Source organism: Oryctolagus cuniculus, chromosome Y, assembly GCF_051225735.1.
Source record: "Oryctolagus cuniculus isolate XC-2025 breed Fujian yellow rabbit chromosome Y, ASM5122573v1, whole genome shotgun sequence".
NCBI lineage: Eukaryota > Metazoa > Chordata > Mammalia > Lagomorpha > Leporidae > Oryctolagus > Oryctolagus cuniculus.
The window spans coordinates 3392699-3412883 of record NC_142889.1 but is presented as its reverse complement, the minus strand read 5'-3'; the positions used below and the strand labels follow the sequence as shown (position 1 = coordinate 3412883).

Sequence of the window (20185 nt, the reverse complement as noted above, 5' to 3'; positions counted from 1 at the left end):
ATCTGTGCTGAGCTGAAGCCAGGAGCCAGGAGCTTTTTCCATGTGGTGCAGGGGCTAATTTACTTATTTTGAAAGAGATGTGAAGAGAGACAGAGAGAGACAGGATCTTCCATTTGCAGATAGCTGCAGCAGCCAGTGCTGGTCTAGGTAGCTTCATTTGGATCTCCCATATGGGTGGCAGGGCCTTCTGCTTGGGCCATCTTTAGCTGGATTTCACAGGCCATTAGCAGGTAGCTGGATCAGATACGGAGCAGCATGGATACTGCTCTTCAAGGCAGAAGCTTAGCCCACTATTCCACAGTGTGCTGGCCCTACTGCAGACTCTTAAAGCCTGATTGTGGAGACAGATATTATGGAGCATGTAATAGGAAAATACTAATTTCTTTGTGAGGCATTGTTATTGCCCAGATCCTTGGTTTGGTCTTGTTGCATGTTTATTTTGTGCAAACTTAAAAAAGTGATGAGGACACAGAACTGAATGCCTTGCTACTGTTCTGTTGTTAACTCAATTTAAATGAAACATCCTGATTTTCTGTTTATCTATTAAAATAACTATATAGCTTACATTTCAATCTAGATTTTTTCTTACCACAGTGCAACAAAAATAGTTCAGAAAAAAAATCTGCATAGTTGCACACACAAACAATGCACACATAGAAAAACACAAAATGATTTTTTGCAGTTGTTTTTGACCAAGTTCATGCAATATAATAACCAGAGTTTCCAAAAATTATGAAGGCTAGTATCTTTGTGTATGTGCATTAAAAAATTTTAAACACAAAGTAATCTGCTGGTTTTATATAAGTTTAATATATACTTTATACTATATATCTTAATCTATCTTAAAACATACAGAACTTCCTTTGCAGATCCTAGATACGATGGATTCCCAAGGGTAGAAAGTATTAACAGTTAATTTCTTTGTCAAGCATCAAAAGTGTAACTATCATGGATTCAGGGTAGATTTGTGCATTTTTATAAGATTTTACTTTTCCTTCATTACCTAAAATCCTAACAACTTCTGGATCATTTTTCTGGGAGGTTTATAGGTTATATAATTTTGCTCCTGTGACTAATCACTCAGAGAACAGATTTGGGTAGGACTGTGCCTCATCTAATTGTTAAAGGACAGAAGGGTATACTGAACTTTTAAGGATATTTCCCATAGTAGAACATCTGAAACAGAAAGATTTTACTAACAGTAGATAGGAATTGAGAAAATCTAATGTATAATCTATTTCATTTAAAAGGAATTTGACATGTAATCCTGAAGAGATTCCTATGTTACAATAATTATTTCTTCATGGGTCTCTTTCTTTTCACTTACAGATCTAAATTGAATTCAGTTTTCATTTTCTGAAGACATTAACTGGGAATTTTGACCATCAACTTAAGAAGAATAGAACTTTATTTACCATGAGTATTGTTTATTAAAACAAATTGTCTTAATTCCGTTTTTTTTTTAATGTATTTACTATACTATATTTCTTTAAAAATTGATGTTGAACCATCTTAGGTGACATATTAATTCTTTATTTTTTATATAATGAGACTTAGAAATAAAACATTTTTAAAAAAGAGAAAGAAATGCCTTTTCTACCATTGACAGTCACAGTTGCAAGAAATTGATGTTTAATCAGAATTGAAAATCAAAATTGAAAGTCATAGATTTGTCTGGAATAGTATTTAACTAATTTCTATAGTCTATGGACTTGTTCTGTATCTTTCAGAAATATATTTATGGTCTCTATAACATTTAAGAATGATCAAAATATACTTTGGAATGGTGTCAGCTTAAGTATTTTTATACTGAGTTTGTTACCTTTTATATTTTTGTAACTATTTGTTTTCATCCTTGTAAATCCATTTGTAAAATGCAGTTTTCAAAATAAGGATGTATGTTACAGTTTTGAATTTATAAGACTTGTGGCTCCAGAAATAGTATATTGAAACTGGAAGAAGTAGCATAGTAATTGATGCCATTTTCTTTAGCATGCATGGAAAAATTGTCAAGATGGTAAGGTACATCGAGTATTTTTTACTCTATGAAAAGTATGCTAAAAGGTGAAATTTTATTTATAACAGTCATCCATTGTAATCCAGTTTTAAGCTTCATAAACAGATGAATTCAGTATTTAAGTGGAAAACTAACTTCTTAGTAAATTTTTTAAACCAAAAAATTGTAAATCTTTTCCTGAACTTGGAGTATGGTATTCTTCCTGTGTACACAAAACTTCCTGTCATTTTCAATGTAATGGGACATCTGTCTTCACAAGAAGACTGGAACCTCATTTTCCAAGAACACAATGGAGCTTTATTATCTCAGAATGCAGTAAGGCATCACTTTTCCCAGAGGGCAAGGGAACTGCCCAACCCCAGAAGGCAGGGTGTGATGACAGAATTGTTAATAAGGTGAGGGACTCCATGGTTGGAAACATGCAGAAGTAAAGGAGACAAGGAGAGAGGAGAAAATAGTTGAGGATTGCAGGTGCTGAGAAGAAAGGATTTGAAATGATAATATACTGCTATAGAATTCACCTGTATTCCATTCCCAAACCACCCAAAGCTAAAAGGTGAGCTTGAGATGGACATTTCCTTATTGCTTCAAAAAGCAATGAAAAACATGTAAGTTTCATTTTTATGCATTGTTTTTGCACTGAGTACTGTATATCAGAGAAAACATATTTGTCTTTTAGGAACTGCCTTATTTCATTACGCAACATGATCTCAAGTCACATCCATTTTGTTAAAAAGACAGGCTTTCATTCCTTTTTATGCATGAGTAGTATTCCATAGTGTATATTTAACAGAATTTTAAAATTCAGCATGAGTTGATGGATAAGTTGATTGATTCTATATGTGAGGTATCATAAATTGAGCTGTCATACTCATAGTAGTGCAAATATCTTTCATTCATGGATATTTTTCTATCATCTGTGTACCATTTATCCGTTTGCTGCAGGAAGTTTTCTCCCATGATATACAAAAAAGATCACGTGTTCACAGTTCAAACAGTCTTCAGAACATACCGGTTCTCATTTGGAATATTTGGAAGATGCATGGTTACAAGTTGTCATAGGCATTTTCTCTGAGAAAAACTTTATAAACAGTTTTCTCTCATGTTATTTTACTGTTTAAAGTTTTCTGCCATTGATTGGCAAACAAATATGATTCAGCCATGTGGTTTGTGTGTCTCCCAGGTGGTTGCAGCAAGTGCACAAGGTCCTGTAGTGTCCCCAGGAACTTGCTATGGTTGCAGCTTGAGCAGCTTAATGAATGGATGGGTGAGCAGGAAACTTCCCTGAGAGCCTCTCTTGGGATTGTAACACTATTCTGAATTGAAATACCCAGCAGAATGGCAGTGTACTTCACAACATTAATAAGAAATGAAATGAAAAATATAAATTTATGGTGCCAGTGCTGTGGCATAGTGGGTAAAGCCGCCGCTGCAGTGCCGGCATCCCATATGGGTGCTGGTTCTAGTCCCAGCTGCTCTTCTTCTGATCCAGCTCTCTGCTGTGGCCTGGGAGAGCAGTAGAAGATGGCCCAAGTGCTTGGGCCCCTGCACCCGCATGGGAGACCCGGAGGAATCTCCTGGCTCCTGGCTTCAGATCTGCTCAGCTGTGGATGTTGTGGCCATCTAGGGAGTGAACCAGCGGATGGAAGACCTCTCTCTCTGTCTCTACCTCTCTCTGTAACTGTCTCAAGTTTGATTGCTCATGGCTGCCTCTGTGCCACTTTCTGACTTCTGTATGTCTGTCTGAGGTTTCATTGGCCTTACCTCCGTCTGTTAGTCTGTGGGTTCAACTGATTCTACCTTCTCTCTGACAGGACCATAAAGCCCAGCAGATTATCAAGCCCCTTCTGTCAGGTTCTATTTGCCTCTCAATCAGAGAACTTATTTGTAGCTTAGACAGCAGCTTCCTTAGGTCCTCCACTAGTAACTCTTCTAGACCCTGTCTAGCCCACTTGGGGCCTCATTCCTTTGTAATCACAGCCTCTACTCTAACATCAGTGGCTCTACTCCCAACCCGTGTGTACTGATGGTCCTCTCTCCCACTCAATGTTGTATGATTGTTCAGGATTTTCTCCACAGACAAATCCCTCTACTGATTACCTGTGTGGTCCTTGGGAAAGAGCAGATGAATGTTATACCCACAGGAGCCAGAGATTGGACGCTGACTACCTTCAATTCTGCTTAGCTGTGCAGCATTACTTCCCTTCTGAATAAAAAAATAATAAATAAAAAAAGAGAGAGATTTACCATGCCTAACCTGGGAGTGTCACCTTTGGCATACCCTTAACCCTGAGGAACCAAACAGGCTCTCAGGCCACACCTATCTCAAGCCTCTAAGGCTCCATCAAAAGCAGACAGTCCACTTAATACAGTCATAGTATAACAAGAAAAAAACACCACAGCAAGGGAAGAAGCATCCAAAGAGTATCCACAATGCCAAGCAACAAATGCAGAAACCGAGGAAACAAGATCAAGGAAGACATTATGGCACCCCCAAAATGAACAAGACACCCCAATTCAAGATTATGAAGATGATGAGATAGAAGAAATGAAAGATAGAGATTTCAAAAAATTTATGATAAGAACATTTAGAAGTTTTCAAAAGCAAATCCTTGAACTACAGAAATCCTTACTGGACAGGATTGAAAATCTCTCTCATGAAAATGAAATTTTAAGGAAGAATCAAAATGAAACACAGAAACTAGTAGAACAGGAAAGTGTGATAGTGAGGCGAAACCAAAATGAAATGAAGAGCTCAATAGATCAAATGACAAACACATTAGAAAGCCTTAAAAACAGAGTCAGTGAAACAGAAGAGAGAATATTGGGCTTAGAAGACAGAGCACAGGAAAACATACAGTCAAACCAAAGAAAAGAAGAGGAAATTAGAAATCTAAAAAATATTGTTGGGAATCTACAGGATACTATTGAAAAAACCAACATTCGAGTTCTAGGAGTTCCTGAAGGCATGGAGAGAGAGAAAGGATTAGAAGGCCTTTTTAGTGAGATACTAGCAGAGAACTTTATGGGTGTGGAGAAGGACAGAGACATCCTAGTACAGGAAGCTCATAGAACCCCCAATAAACATGACCAAAAGAGATCCTCACCACGACACGTGGTAATTAAACTCACCACAGTGAAACATAAAGAAAAGATCCTAAAATGTGCAAGAGAGAAATGTCAGATTACTCTCAGAGGATCTCCAATTAGACTCACAGACTTGTATGCCAGCAAACAGGGAAATCTATCAGAAATGGAGAGATTCCTGGACACATACAATCTACCTAAATTGAACCAGGAAGACAGAAAACCTAAATGTTCAGGATCACTAGCACTCAGGGAAATGCAAATCAAAACCACAATGAGGTTTCACCTCACCCCAGTTAGAATGGCTCACATTCAGAAATCTACCAACAACAGATGCTGGCGAGGATGTGGGGAAAAAGGGACACTAACCCCCTGTTGGTGGGAATGCAAACTGGTCAAGCCACTATGGAAGTCAGTCTGGAGATTCCTCAGAAACCTGAATATAACCTTACCATACAACCCAGCCATCCCACTCCTTGGAATTTACCCAAAGGAAATTAAATTGGCAAACAAACAAGCTGTCTGCACATTAATGTTTAGTGCAGCTCAATTCACAATAGCTAAGACCTGGAACCAACCCAAATGCCCATCAACAGTAGACTGGATAAAGAAATTATGGGACATGTACTCTATAGAATACTATACAGCAGTCAAAAACAATGAAACCCAGTCATTTGCAACAAGATGGAGAAACCTTGAAAACATCATGCTGAGTGAAATAGGCCAGTCCCAAAGGGACAAATATCATATGTTCTCCCTGATCGGTGACAACTGACTGAGCACCAAAGAGGAAACCTGTTGAAGTGAAATGGACACTGTGAGAAACGGTGACTTGATCAGCTCTTGTCCTGACTGTTGATGTACAATGTAATACTTTATCCATTTCAGTATTTTTTCTTTTTTTGTTCTATTACTATTGGTTGAATTCTGTAATTAACACACAATTCTTCTTAAGTGCTGAAACTTAACTGAAAAGTGATCACTGTTAAACATAAGAGTGGGAATAAGAGAGGGAAGAGATGTGCAATTCGGGACATGCTCAAGCTGACTTACCTCAAACGGTAGAGTTAGAAACATACCAGGGGATTCCAATTCAATCCCATCAAGGTGGCATGTACCAATGCCATCTCACTACTCCCGGTGATTTATTTCAGTTCACAATTGATCACACTGATAGGTCTAAGAGTCAAAGGGATCACACAAACAAGACTAGTGTCTGCTAATACTAACTGATATAATCAAAAAGGGAGAGAACCATCCAATGTGGGAAGCGGGATACACAGCAGACTCATAGAATGGCAGATGTCCTAACAGCACTCTGGCCTCAGAATCAGCCCTTAAGGCATTCAGATCTGGCTGAAGAGCCCATGAGAGTATTTCAGGCATGGAAAGCCAAGACACGGTGGCAAAAAAAAAATGACCTCCATGAAGGATCTCTGTGAGTGAGATCCCAGTGGAAAGAATGGGCCATCAAAGAAGGAGGTACCTTTCTCTGAAGGGAGGAGAGAACTTCCACTTTGACTATGACCCTGTCCGAACAAGATCGAAGTCGGCAAACTCAAAAGGCTTCCATAGCCTTGGCGACTCATGACTAGAGCCTAGGGTGATTACTGATGCCATAAACAGGAGTGTCAATTTGTTAAGTCAACAACAGGAGTCACTGTGCACTTATTCCTCATGTAGGATCTCTGTCCTTGGTGTGCTGTACATTGAGATTTAATGCTATAACTAATACTCAAACAGTATTTTTCACTTTATGTTTCTGTGTGGGAGCAAACTGTTGAAATCTTTTTTTTTTTAAATTTTTTTTTTTTGACAGGCAGAGTGGACAGTGAGAGAGAGAGATAGAGAGAAAGGTCTTCCTTTGCCGTTGGTTCACCCTCCAATGGCCGCCGCGGCCGGCGCGCTGCGGCCGGCGCACCGCGCTGATCCGATGGCAGGAGCCAGGAGCCAGGTGCTTTTCCTGGTCTCCCATGGGGTGCAGGGCCCAAGCACCTGGGCCATCCTCCACTGCACTCCCTGGCCACAGCAGAGAGCTGGCCTGGAAGAGGGGCAACCGGGACAGAATCCGGCGCCCCGACCGGGACTAGAACCCGGTGTGCCGGTGCCGCTAGACGGAGGATTAGCCTAGTGAGCCGCGGCGCTGGCCTGAAATCTTTACTTAATGTATGCTAAACTGATCTTCTGTATATAAAGAGAATCGAAAATGAATCTTGATGTGAATGGAAGGGGAGAGGGAGTGGGAAAGGGGAGGGTTGTGGGTGGGAGGGATGTTATGGGGGGGAAGCCATTGTAATCCATAAGCTGTACTTTGGAAATTTATATTGATTAAATAAAAGCTACCAAAAAAACCAGACTAACTTAAAAAATTGAATAGAATTATGTTCTAGCAATTATTAATGCATTTGCTTTGACCCTGAGAATGCAATGTATTAATACATTTCTTTATAAAATATAAAATGAAATAAAGTTAACTTTCAAATATTCAATGTGAAGTTTCATATCAAATGACTGGAACTTCATAAACTATACAACTAATAGCAGACTAGTCTCCTGTCAATATAAAATATTTACTATAAAACTATATTTTGAAAAGAAAAAAAATCATAAAGTTGAACATGTCATTTTATTGTTCAAGTAATAGAATTTCAGTTATTTTTCCAGAACTGATGAACATAACACCTTTCCGTGTCTAATTTTCATTTAGTCGAAGGTCAGTTAAAATTAGGATATTGGTATATTGAGGATGGTTGATTAGTTGACATTGGCGGGGAGGCAGCAGTTCTACTAGCTATCATTGGCATAGTGAACCATGGATTGCTTGCTGTTAACGTGCTAGAAAAAGGACCCACAATTGTTGCTAAAGAAGGATGTCTAGGTGCAAAAACAGGACGGTTTGCCATCAGTCCAAAATAATTATTCTGTACAGGAGACAATATTTGAAATTGGGAAATAGAAGTTGTAGTTGTCACAACATTCAGGATATGGCCATGTGCTTGAGAGTAGGTGCTATATGAATGCCTATGAGAAGTGGTCATTTGATTTAAAAGAGCATGTTGATTTGTTACAAATTGTACTGATGGTGCAATTAAAGTTGATGATGGAGTCAAAATATTACTTGTCACTGGATCATTTGAATTAGCAATTCTGTGGCTAGTAGGAGGCACATTTAAATTTGTAGAAGTTGAAAGTAACCTTTCTTCATTAGTTTCTGTAGATGAGCTAGGATTTTGAGTATGCACATACTCGCCTGCACTGTGGTATGTCTTGTCAAGATTGTGAACTAAAGAAGCAGATGGTGGAGATGTGTGTTTAATCCCAACTCTGCGCTTCATTCTTACTAGAAGTTGGGGACATCCTCGCTTAAAATTTGGATTCTGATAGAACAGTAACTGAAACCAAAGGAGAAAGCATTTAGTGATACTTCAAACCAAGAGTCACAAATTAATATATATGAATATATGCAATCTATGAATAAATGAATAGATAAAATTATAAAATCTAAAATATCAGGTTCAACATAATTACAACAAATAAAACTTGATTATTCCTAAATGTAAAAGTTAGCAAACATTTAAATATGATAACCGTTCCACTAAACTGACCTTAACTTCTTTGTGTGGAGCTCATTGATAAGATTCAAAATAACTAGTAACATTGCTTATATTTTTGAATTTCAAACTTTCTTCTCATAAAAATTTAATGTTGATCCAGCTAATTTTAAACTTTGTGTCTTACTCCATAAATAAATATATTAAGTGAGGTACAAACTAAACTTAGTTGTGATGCCTACATTAGTTGTAAGTGAATATGTTGAATACCTTGCTAAAAACAGGTATGTTGTTTTCTTCTTCCAGAAAGTCAGTCAGGGATGCAGAGCTTTGGAAATCTTGTCGTATTTTTCTAAATCCATAAAGGTTAAGCTGTCGAACTAAACTTTTCATGCTGTCTGTTTCAAATATCTTAAAAGGGGTCTTTCTTTCCAACACTTCTTTCTTAAAGTATTCTTCATTTATCACAATAGAAGTCCCATTTTCGTCCCACCAAATTGACTTAAATTGATCACTTTCAACTATCTTCCAAAGTTTTACAGGAAAGGTCAGAGAAACAAAATCATTCCCTTCTGGGGTGTCAGACATACAAAGTGTATAGCGTGGTCTTTTTATCAAGGGTCCTTCAGATAAAGCTTGAAAGGCATTTTCTTCAACTACAGACCTTAAATCCAAGTCATTATCAATTGTGGGATACCAGCCTGGAGCTTCAGTGGTGTTTTCTGAATCAGTTGTTCCACTCTGAGGAGAGACACCTTGAACTTCTGAGGGAACCTGGGCCATCTCAAATAAATTTTTCTTTGGCTTCTGCCTGGTTTTGAGAACTGAGGCCTCAAATGTTGCTTTAGTAGACTTACACAAGACTAGCTGATGTCAGCCATCACCATGGTCCTGAGTTACTGTGACATCATAAGAGGACTTGTCTCTTAGCAATGCAAATATGACTTTCTGCCTAATGTTGGTTTTCCTCCCTGCAAAACAAGTTAAAATAAAACATTCACAGATAATTTACACAATACACATGTTGCAAAGTCTTGTCGCAGCAAATATTTTGGTTAAATAAAATGGATAAAATGCCTAAATTAGAAGTTTTCCCTTCTTTCTAGCTACATTCTTTACTAAACTTTCATAAGTTGAATGATTCCTGCATGCCAGGAATAAATTTGACTTGGTCCTGATGCACATTCTTGCTGATACATTGTTGGATTTAATTATATCGTACTTTGTTGAGGACTTTTGCATCTATATTCATCAGACATTGCTCTATAATTATCTTTCCTTATTGTATCTTTTTCTGGTTTTAGAATTAGGTGATGCTGGCCTCATAAAAGGAGTCTGGGATAATATCCATGTTTTCAAAAGCTTGAGAACAATTGGAATCAATTTTTCTTTGGATCATGTTCAGCATTGAAGTCATCCAGTCCTCAGTTTCTCAATGTCGTGGAGGGTCTTTATTAATAATTCAACTGCTGGGTACCAAAAAGTATGCTGTGCCCAGATCATTAGATCCCTGCAGAGACCCCCAGAGTGTCGATCACACCGAACTGCAAAAGCAAGGTTTATTCAGGAGTACAAGCCGCGACAGGGACCCCATCCAACCAACCAGCACAGCAGAGGAAGGAGTGAGGCCCCGATCTTTCTTAGGGAGAGTTTTTAAAGGGAAAAAGGGCTACATCAGCAGGAAAACGGAGTTACATACAACATGGAAGCTTTGGATACAGGGAGTCACAGGGGGGCTTACAGCACAGAAGCTTTGGATGCAGGGAGTTACTTTGTTCAGCAATCTCTACTGTACTGAAGCCAGAATCCACTTCCTTGACTTCACCGGGAACCTGTCAGTCTGCTGCCAGGACCTCACTCCCTGAGGCTGCCCTGTGTGGCCCTGATGGTACCTAGACCTGACAGCCTGTGCCCAGAACCCAACTTCCTGTGGCTGTGCTGAGTAGCATTGACTGTACATGTCAATCTGTAACAGGAACCCCACATCCTTAGGTCTGCAGACTGCTCCTGATGGGACTGGAAACCTGTCTGTCTGTGGCCATCACACCAACTTTTTGCTCCCCTGCCTGCCCATGAGTGGATCAGGAACCTGTGAGTCTGAGGCCAGAACCCCACACTCTTAGCCTCCCTGCCAGGCCATAAGGAGCAGGAACATGTAAGTCTGCAGTCAGAACCATATCTCCTTTGTTCCCCTGCCTGGCCTTACTAGACCGGACCCTGTCAATCTTCAGTCATAACCCCATGTTCTTAGCTCCCTTGCCTGCCCCTGATGGACCCGCAACCTGTCAGTCTCCCGCCAGAACCCCACCTCCTTGGTTCCCCTTCCTGCCCCTGACTGGACTAGGAACCTGTCAGTCTGCGCCCAAACCCCAAGGCCTTAGCTCCCCTGCCGGCCCACAACTGGACCGGGAAACTGTCACTCTGCCGCCAGAACCCCACCCCCTGGGCGGTCCTGCCTGCCCCAGACTGGACGGGACCCTGTCAGTCTCCCGCCAGAACCCCACCTCCTTGGCTCCCCTGCCAGCTCCTGACTCGGACCAAAAGCTGCCCGTCGTCAACCAGAACCCCGCATCCCTAGCTCCCCTGCCTGCCCCTGCCTGGACCGGGAACCTGTCAGTCTCCCGCCAGAAACCCACCCCCTTAGCTCCCCTGCCTGCCCCTGATTGGACCGGGATCATGTCAGTCACCCGCCTAAACCCCAGCCCCTCGGCGCTCCTTCTGCCCCTGAGTGGACGGGGAACCTGTGAGTCTCCCGCCAGAAACCGCACCCTCTTGGGGCTATTTCTGCCCCTGACCGGACGGGAAACCTGTCAGTCTCCCGCCTAAACCCCACCCCCTTGGCGCTCCTTCTGCCCCTGACTGGACGGGGAACCTGTCAGTCTCCCGCCAGAAACCCACCCCTTTAGCGTTCCCCTGCCTGCTCCTGAATGGATGGGGAACCTGTCAGTCTCCCGCCTAAACCCCACCCTCTTGGCGCTATTTCTGCCCCTGACTGGACGGGGAACCTGTCAGTCTTCCGCCTAAACCCCACCCCCTTGGCGGTGCTGCCTGCCCCTGACTGGACCGGGATCCTGTCAGTCTGCCGCTCAAACCACACCCCCTTGGCGCTCCTTCTGCCCCTGACTGGACGGGGAACCTGTCAGTCTCCTGCCTAAAGCCCACCCCCTCGGCGTTCCTTCTGCCCCTGACTGGACGGGGATCCTGTCAGTCTCCCACCAGAACCCCACCTCCTTGGGTCCCCTTCCTGCCCCTGACTGGACCAGGAACCTGTCAGTCTGCGCCCAAACCCCAAGCCTTAGCTCCCCTGCCGGCCCACAACTGGACCGGGAAACTGTCACTCTGCTGCCAGAACCCCACCCCCTTGGCGGTCCTGCCTGCCCCAGACTGGACGGGACCCTGTCAGTCTCCCGCCAGAACCCCACCTCCTTGGCTCCCCTGCCAGCTCCTGACTCGGACCAAAAGCTGCCCGTCGTCAACCAGAACCCCGCATCCCTAGCTCCCCTGCCTGCCCCTGCCTGGACCGGGAACCTGTCAGTCTCTCGCCAGAACCCCACCCCCTTAGCTCCCCTGCCTGACCCTGCCTGGACCGGGAACCTGTCAGTCTCCCGCCAGAAACCCACCCCCTTAGCTCCCCTGCCTGGCCCTGATTGGACCGGGATCCTGTCAGTCTCCCGCCTAAACCCCAGCCCCTCGGCGCTCCTTCTGCCCCTGACTGGACGGGGAACCTGTCAGTCTCCCGCCAGAAGCCCACACCCTTAGCTCCCCTGCCTGCCCCTGCCTGGACCGGGAACCTGTCAGTCTCCCGCCAGAAACCCACCCCTTTAGGCTCAATGCCTGCCCCTGATTGGACGGGGTTCCTGTCAGTATCCCGCGTAAGCCCCACCCCCTCGGTGCTCCTTCTGCCCCTGACTGGACGGGGAACCTGTCAGTCTCCCGCCTAAACCTCACCCCTTTAGCGTTCGCATGCCTGCCCCTGACTGGACGGGGAACCTGTCAGTCTCCCGCCTAAACCACACCCTCTTGGTGCTATTTCTACCGCTGAATGGATGGGGAACCTGTCAGTCTCCCGCCTACACTCCACCCCCTTGGCGGTGCTGCCTGCCCCTGACTGGACCGTGATCCTGTCAGTCTCCCGACAGCACCCCACCCCCTTGGCGCTCCTTCTGCCCCTGACTGGACGGGGAACCTGTCAGTCTCCCGCCTAAACCCCACCCCCTAGGCGGTGCTGCCTGCCACTGACTGGACCGTGATCCTGTCAGTCTCACGCCAGCACCCCACCCCCTTGGGGCTCCTGCTGCCCCTGACTGGACGGGGAACCTGTCAGTCTCCCGCCTAAACCCCACCCCCTAGGCGGTGCTGCCTGCCACTGACTGGACCGTGATCCTGTCAGTCTCACGCCAGCACCCCACCCCCTTGGGGCTCCTGCTGCCCCTGACTGGACGGGGAAACTGTCAGTCTCCCTCCTAAACCCCACCCCCTTGGCGCTCCTGCTGCACCTGAGTGGACCGGGATCCTGTAGTCTCCCGCCAGCACCCCACCCCCTTGGCGCTCCTTCTGTCCCTGATTGGACGGGGAACCTGTCAGTCTCCCGCCTGAACCCCACCCCCTCGACGCTCCTTCTGCCCCTGACTGGACGGGGATCCTGTGTGTCTCCCTCCTAAACCCCACCCCCTTGGCGGTGCTGCCTGCCCCTGACTGGACGGGGATCCTGTCAGTCTCCCGCCTAAACCCCACCCCCTTGGCTCTCCTTCTGCCCCTGACTGGACGGAGATCCTGTCACTCTCCCGCCTAAACCCCACCCCCTTGGCGCTCCTTCTGCCCCTGACTGGACCGGGAACCTGTCAGTCTCCCGCCAGCACCCCACCCCCTTAGCGCTCCTGCTGCCCCTAACGCGACCCGGAAGCTGCCGGAGGGCGCCTCCTCCCGCCCTCTGCACTGCCGCTAATGACTTTTTCCAGTGCGCGCTCAGAACGCCACCTCCTTCCTCGCCGGTGGCTGCCTGGCCTCCCTGGACGAGTGAGGCGCAGGTCTAGGTTCAGAACCTCGCCCTCTGCCCGGCCCTGAGTGGCTCTGCTGGATGAGGAGGAACAGTCCGGCCTGTCCCGCCCGTGCTGGGCGCGGGCAGGCAGCGTGGCAGAAGACAGGTTCTGGGCTCCTCCTGCGCGTTCCTCCTCCCAGACAAGGGCAGGCAGGGCCAAGCTACAGGGCGAGGTTCTGGCGGACGGACAGGCGGGTACGCGCCCGCTCAGGGGCTGCCAGGGACGTGCGGGACCCAGACCCGAAGCTGCCCCGTCCGGTCCGAGCTGGACATGGGCGGGACGACTGCCGCGTGGTGCGCGCAGACGTCACTTCCCGCGTCCAGTCAGGAGCCGCGAAGGGCGTGGCTCGAGGCGGTTCCTTTCCACACCATTTCCGCCCCGAGCCGCAGAAACAGGGCGACACAACCACTCAGCATCTGATTGGCAACGGAGTCTGAGACCGCGTGAAGCCAATGGCTGCCCGACCTGTCACTCAGACGAGCCCAGCCGCAGAGCGCCCTGCCGCTGAGGCTTTGGGGAGTTGTAGTCTCCCCGGTCCACCCTGTCCAAGCAGAGGGTGGCTGGACAATGTGAAATCAGGAAATATGGCCCACAGGTGACAGACGAAAAATGATCATTTAGGTCAGGAAAATTAGGCCTCAGAGCTTTTTTTAAAAGAAGAGAAAGAAGACAGCTGGGTTGAAACACGGTTCCTTTCCACACCATTTCCGACCCGAGCAGACGCCTCCGAAACAGGAAGCACACACCCACCCCGCGTCTGAGCGGTTCGGAGTCTGAGACCGGGGAAGCCATTGGGTCGGCTACCTGTCACTCAGGCCAGCACAGCCCACACGTAGAGCGTCGCCGCCGCCGCTGAGGCTTCGGGGAGGTGGAAGTCTCCCCGCCCCGCTCTGTGCAAGCCGAGCGTGGCTGGACAATGTGAAACCAGGGAATATGGCCCACAGATGATAAAAGAAAAATGATAACTTAGGTCAGGAAAATTAGATCATAGAGCTTTTATTTTTTTTTTCCAAGAAAAGGAGAGATCTGGGTTGAAACGGGGTCCTTTGAAGACCATGTCTGCCCCGAGTCGCAGAAACAGGACGCACACACCAACCCGGCCTGTGATTGGCCCCCGGGTCTGAGACAGGGGGAAGCCATTGGCTGCCCGACGTGTCACCCAGGCGAGTCCTGCCCAGACGGAAAGCGACGCTCTCGCTGAGCCGTTTGGGAGTTGTAGTCTTCCCGCTCCTCCCTGTCCAAGCCTACTGTGGCTGGACGGTGTGAAACCAGGACATATGGCCCACAGATGATAAAAGCAAAATGATAATTTCGGTCAGAAAAATTAGATCAAGGAGCTTTTGTTAAAAGAAAAGAGAGGAGAGAGCTGTGTGAAATGCGGTTCAGCACCACTTCCGCCCGAGCCGCTGAAACAGGAAGCACACGTCCCCCCAGCCTCTGATTGGTCCCCGAGTCTGAGACCGGAGAAGCCATAGGCTGTGCTACCTGTCACTCGTACGAGCCCAGCCCAGTCGTAGAGCGCCGCATCCGCCGCCGCTAGCGCTCCTGGCAGCTATAGTTCAGGGCTGCGTTCAGACAAGGCAAGTGTGCCTGCACCATTTGAAATCAGGAAAGATGGCCCAAAAATGATAAAAGAAAAATGATAACTTAGGTCCGGAAAATTAGATCATAGAGCTTTTATTTTCAAGAAAAGAGAGAAGTGAGTTGGGTTGAACGTGGTGTGTTTCAAGACCACGTCCGTCGGGAGCCGCAGATACAGGAAGCCCGCAACCACCCAGCATCTGATTGGCCCCCGGGTCTGAGACGCGTGAAGCCATTGGCTTGCGGACCTGTCACTCAGGAGAGTCCAGCCCAGACGCAAAGCGACGCTCTCGCTGAACCGTTGGGGAGTTGTGGTCTCCCCGCTCCGCCCAGTTCAAGCCTAGCGTGGCTGGGCAATGTGAAACCAGGAAATATGGCCCACAGATGATAAAAGGAAAATGATAGCTCAGGTCAGGAAAATTAGGCCTCACAGCTTTTTTTTTTTTTTTTTTGAAAGAAAAGAAAGCTTTCTCAGCTCTTACATATAGAATTTCCGCCCCGAGCAGACACCTCCGAAACAGGAAGCACACACCCACCCCGCGTCTTAGCGGTCCGGAGTCTGAGACCGGGGAAGCCATTGGGTCGGCTACCTGTCACTCAGGCCAGTACAGCCCACACGTAGAGCGTCGCCGCCGCCGCTGAGGCTTCTGGGAGTTGTAGTCTCCCCGCCCCGCTCTGTGCAAGCCGAGCGTGGCTGGACAATGTGAAACCAGGGAATATGGCCCACAGATGATAAAAGAAAAATGATAACTTAGGTCAGGAAAATTAGATCATAGAGCTTTTATTTTCAAGAAAAGAGAGTAAACCCCACCCCCTCGGCGCTCCTTCTGCCCCTGACTGGACGGGGAACCTGTCAGTATCCCGTCTAAACCCCACCCCTGTAGCGTTCCCCTGCCTGCCCCTGACTGGACGGGGATCCTGTCAGTCTCCCGCCTAAACCCCACCCCCTTGGCGCTCCTTCTGCCCCTGACTGGACGGGGAACTTCTCAGTCTCCCGCCTAAACCCCACCCCCTTGGCGGTGCTGCCTGCCCCTGACTGGACCGGGATCCTGTCACTCTCCCGCCAGCACCCTACCCCCTTGGTGCTCCTTCTGCCCCTGACTGGACGCGGAACTTGTCAGTCTCCCGCCTAAACCCCACCCCCTTGGCGGTGCTGCCTGCCCCTGACTGGACCGGGATCCTGTCACTCTCCCGCCAGCACCCCACCCCCTTGGCGCTCCTTCTGCCCCTGACTGGACCGGGAATCTGTCAGTCTCCCGCCAGCACCCCACCCCCTTAGCGCTCCTGCTGCCCCTAACACGACCCGGAAGCTGCCGGAGGGCGCCTCCTCCCGCCCTCTGCACTGCCGCTAATGACTTTTTCCAGTGCGCGCTCAGAACGCCACCTCCTTCCTCGCCGGTGGCTGCCTGGCCTCCCTGGACGAGTGAGGCACAGGTCTAGGTTCAGAACCTCGCCCTCTGCCCGGCCCTGAGTGGCTCTGCTGGATGAGGAGGAACAGTCCGGCCTGTCCCGCCCGTGCTGGGCGCGGGCAGGCAGCGTGGCAGAAGACAGGGTCTGGGCTCCTACTGCGCGTTCCTCCTCCCAGACAAGGGCAGGCAGGGCCAAGCTACAGGACGAGGTTCTGGCGGACGGACAGGCGGGTACGCGCCCGCTCAGGGGCTGCCAGGGACGTGCGGGACCCAGACCCGAAGCTGCTCCGTCCGGTCCGAGCTGGACATGGGCGGGACGACTGCCGCGTGGTGCGCGCAGACGTCACTTCCCGCGTCCAGTCAGGAGCCGCGAGGGGCGTGGCTCGAGGCGGTTCCTTTCCACACCATTTCCGCCCCGAGCCGCAGAAACAGGGCGACACAACCACTCAGCATCTGATTGGCAACGGAGTCTGAGACCGCGTGAAGCCAATGGCTGCCCGACCTGTCACTCAGACGAGCCCAGCCGCAGAGCGCCCTGCCGCTGAGGCTTTGGGGAGTTGTAGTCTCCCCGGTCCACCCTGTCCAAGCAGAGGGTGGCTGGGCAATGTGAAACCAGGAAATATGGCCCACAGATGATAACAGGAAAATGATAGCTCAGGTCAGGAAAATTAGGCCTCACAGCTTTTTTTTTTTTTTTTTGAAAGAAAAGAAAGCTTTCTCAGCTCTTACATATAGAATTTCCGCCCCGAGCAGACGCCTCCGAAACAGGAAGCACACACCCACCCCGCGTCTGAGCGGTCCGGAGTCAGAGACCGGGGAAGCCATTGGGTGGGCTACCTGTCACTCAGGCCAGTACAGCCCACACGTAGAGCGTCGCCGCCGCCGCTGAGGCTTCTGGGAGTTGTAGTCTCCCCGCCCCGCTCTGTGCAAGCCAAGCGTGGCTGGACAATGTGAAACCAGGGAATATGGCCCACAGATGATAAAAGAAAAATGATAACTTAGGTCAGGAAAATTAGATCATAGAGCTTTTATTTTCAAGAAAAGAGAGAAGGCTAGCGCCGCGGCTCACTAGGCTAATCCTCCGCCTTGCGGCGCCGGCACACCGGGTTCTAGTCCCGATCGGGGCGCCGGATTCTGTCCCGGTGGCCCCTCTTCCAGGCCAGCTCTCTGCTGTGGCCCGGGAGTGCAGTGGAGGATGGCCCAAGTGTTGGGCCCTGCACCCCATGGGAGACCAGGTTAAGCACCTGGCTCCTGCCATCGCATCAGCACTGTGCACTGGCCACAGCGCCCCACCGCAGCGGCCATTGGAGGGTGAACCAACGGCAAAAGAAAGACCTTTCTCTGTCTCTCTCTCTCACTGTCCACGCTGCCTGTCAAAAAAATAAAAGGCGGCGCCGCGGCTCACTAGGCTAATCCTCCGCCTAGCGGCGCTGGCACCCGGGTTCTAGTCCCGGTCGGGGCGCCGGATTCTGTCCCGGTTGCCCCTCTTCCAGGCCAGCTCTCTGCTGTGGCCCGGGAGTGCAGTGGAGGTTGGCCCAAGTGCCTGGGCCCTGCACCCCATGGGAGACCAGGAAAAGCACCTGGCTCCTGCCATCGGATCAGCGCGGTGCGCCGGCCGCAGCAGCCATTGGAGGGTGAACCAACGGCAAAGGAAGACCTTTCTCTCTGTCTCTCTCTCACTGTCCACTCTGCCTTCAAAAAATAAAATAAAATAAAATAGAATTAAAAAAATAAAATAAAATAAAAATAAGAAAAGAGAGAAGTGAGCTGGGTTCAAGACCATGTCCGCCCCGAGTCGCAGAAACAGGACGCACACACCAACCCGGCCTGTGATTGGCCCCCGGGTCTGAGACAGGGGGAAGCCATTGGCTGCCTGACGTGTCACCCAGGTGAGTCCAGCCCAGACGGAGGGCGAGGTCGGCGGCGAGGCTTCCGGGAGTTGTAGTCTCCCCGCTCCGCCCTGTCCAAGCATAGGGCGGCTGGACAATGTGAAATCAGGAAATATGGCCCACAGGTGACAGACGAAAAATGATCATTTAGGTCAGGAAAATTAGGCCTCAGAGCTTTTTTTAAAAGAAGAGAAAGAAGACAGCTGGGTTGAAACACGGTTCCTTTCCACACCATTTCCGCCCCGAGCAGACGCCTCCGAAACAGGAAGCACACACACACCCCACGTCTGAGTGGTCCGGAGTCTGAGACCGGGGAAGCCATTGGGTCGGCTACCTGTCACTCAGGCCAGTACAGCCCACACGTAGAGCGTCGCCGCCGCCGCTGAGGCTTCGGGGAGGTGGAAGTCTCCCCGCCCCGCTCTGTGCAAGCCGAGCGTGGCTGGACAATGTGAAACCAGGGAATATGGCCCACAGATGATAAAAGAAAAATGATAACTTAGGTCAGGAAAATTAGATCATAGAGCCTTTTTTTTTTTTCCAAGAAAGGGAGAGATCTGTGTTGAAACGGGGTTCCTTTCAAGACCATGTCTGCACCGAGTCGCAGAAACAGGACGCACACACCAACCCGGCCTGTGATTGGCCCCCGGGTCTGAGACAGGGGGAAGCCATTGGCTGCCCGACGTGTCACCCAGGCGAGTCCAGCCCAGACGCAAAGCGACGCTCTCGCTGAGCCGTTTGGGAGTTGTAGTCTTCCCGCTCCTCCCTGTCCAAGCCTACTGTGGCTGGACGGTGTGAAACCAGGACATATGGCCCACAGATGATAGAAGCAAAATGATAATTTCGGTCAGCAAAATTAGATCAAGGAGCTTTTTTTTTTAAAAGAAAAGAGAGAAGAGAGCTGTGTGGAATCGCAGTTCAACACCACTTCCGCCCCGAGCCGCTGAAACAGGAAGCACACGCCCGCCCAGCGTCTGATTGGTCCCCGCGTCTGAGACGGGGGGAGCCATTGGCTGTGAACTCGTCATTCTGCGCCCAGAACCCCACCCCCTGAGGCTCCACTGCCTGCTCTCGACTGCACGGGGAACCTGTCAGTCTGCCGCCAGGACCCCACCCCCTTAGCTCCCCTGCCTGCCCCTGATGGGACGGGGAACCTCTCGGTCTGCAGCCAGAAACCCACTGCCTTAGGATCCACTGAATGCCCCTGACTGGATGAGGAACCTGTTAGCTAGCATCTAGAACCCCCACTCGCCAGCTCCCCACATGCCCCTGACGGTACTTGGAACTGTCAGGCTGCGGCAGGAAACCAGGGTCCTTAGTTCCCCTGCCTGTCCATACTGGGCCGTCCATACTGTCAGTCTGCAGCCAGAACCCCCACCCTCTTAGGCTCCACTGAGTGCCCCTGACAGGACCGGACACCTGTCAGTCAGCACATAGAACCCCACCTTGTTAGTTCCCCAGCATGCCCCTGAGAGGACTGTGATCTCGTCAGTCTGTGGCCAGAACCCCACATCCTCAGCTCCCCTGCCTGCCCCTGATGGGACCAGGAAACCTCAGTCTGTTCAGAACTCCACCCCCTTAGCTCCCCTGCCTATCCATTCACGACCAGGAACCG

General features: G+C 48.9%; 1 protein-coding gene across 1 annotated transcript; it reads right to left on the bottom strand.

The window, feature by feature from the left end:
• Nucleotides 1-311: 311 nt before the first annotated feature.
• On the bottom strand, nucleotides 312-9438 carry LOC149119116 (heat shock transcription factor, Y-linked-like). Its single transcript, XM_089325275.1, has 3 exons — nucleotides 8926-9438; nucleotides 7998-8496; nucleotides 312-331 (listed from the first exon to the last, which is right to left on the bottom strand). Exons 1-3 carry the CDS (start codon nucleotides 9436-9438, stop codon nucleotides 312-314), a joined length of 1032 nt encoding a protein of 343 aa, XP_089181401.1.
• Between the last annotated feature and the right edge of the window lie 10747 nt (nucleotides 9439-20185).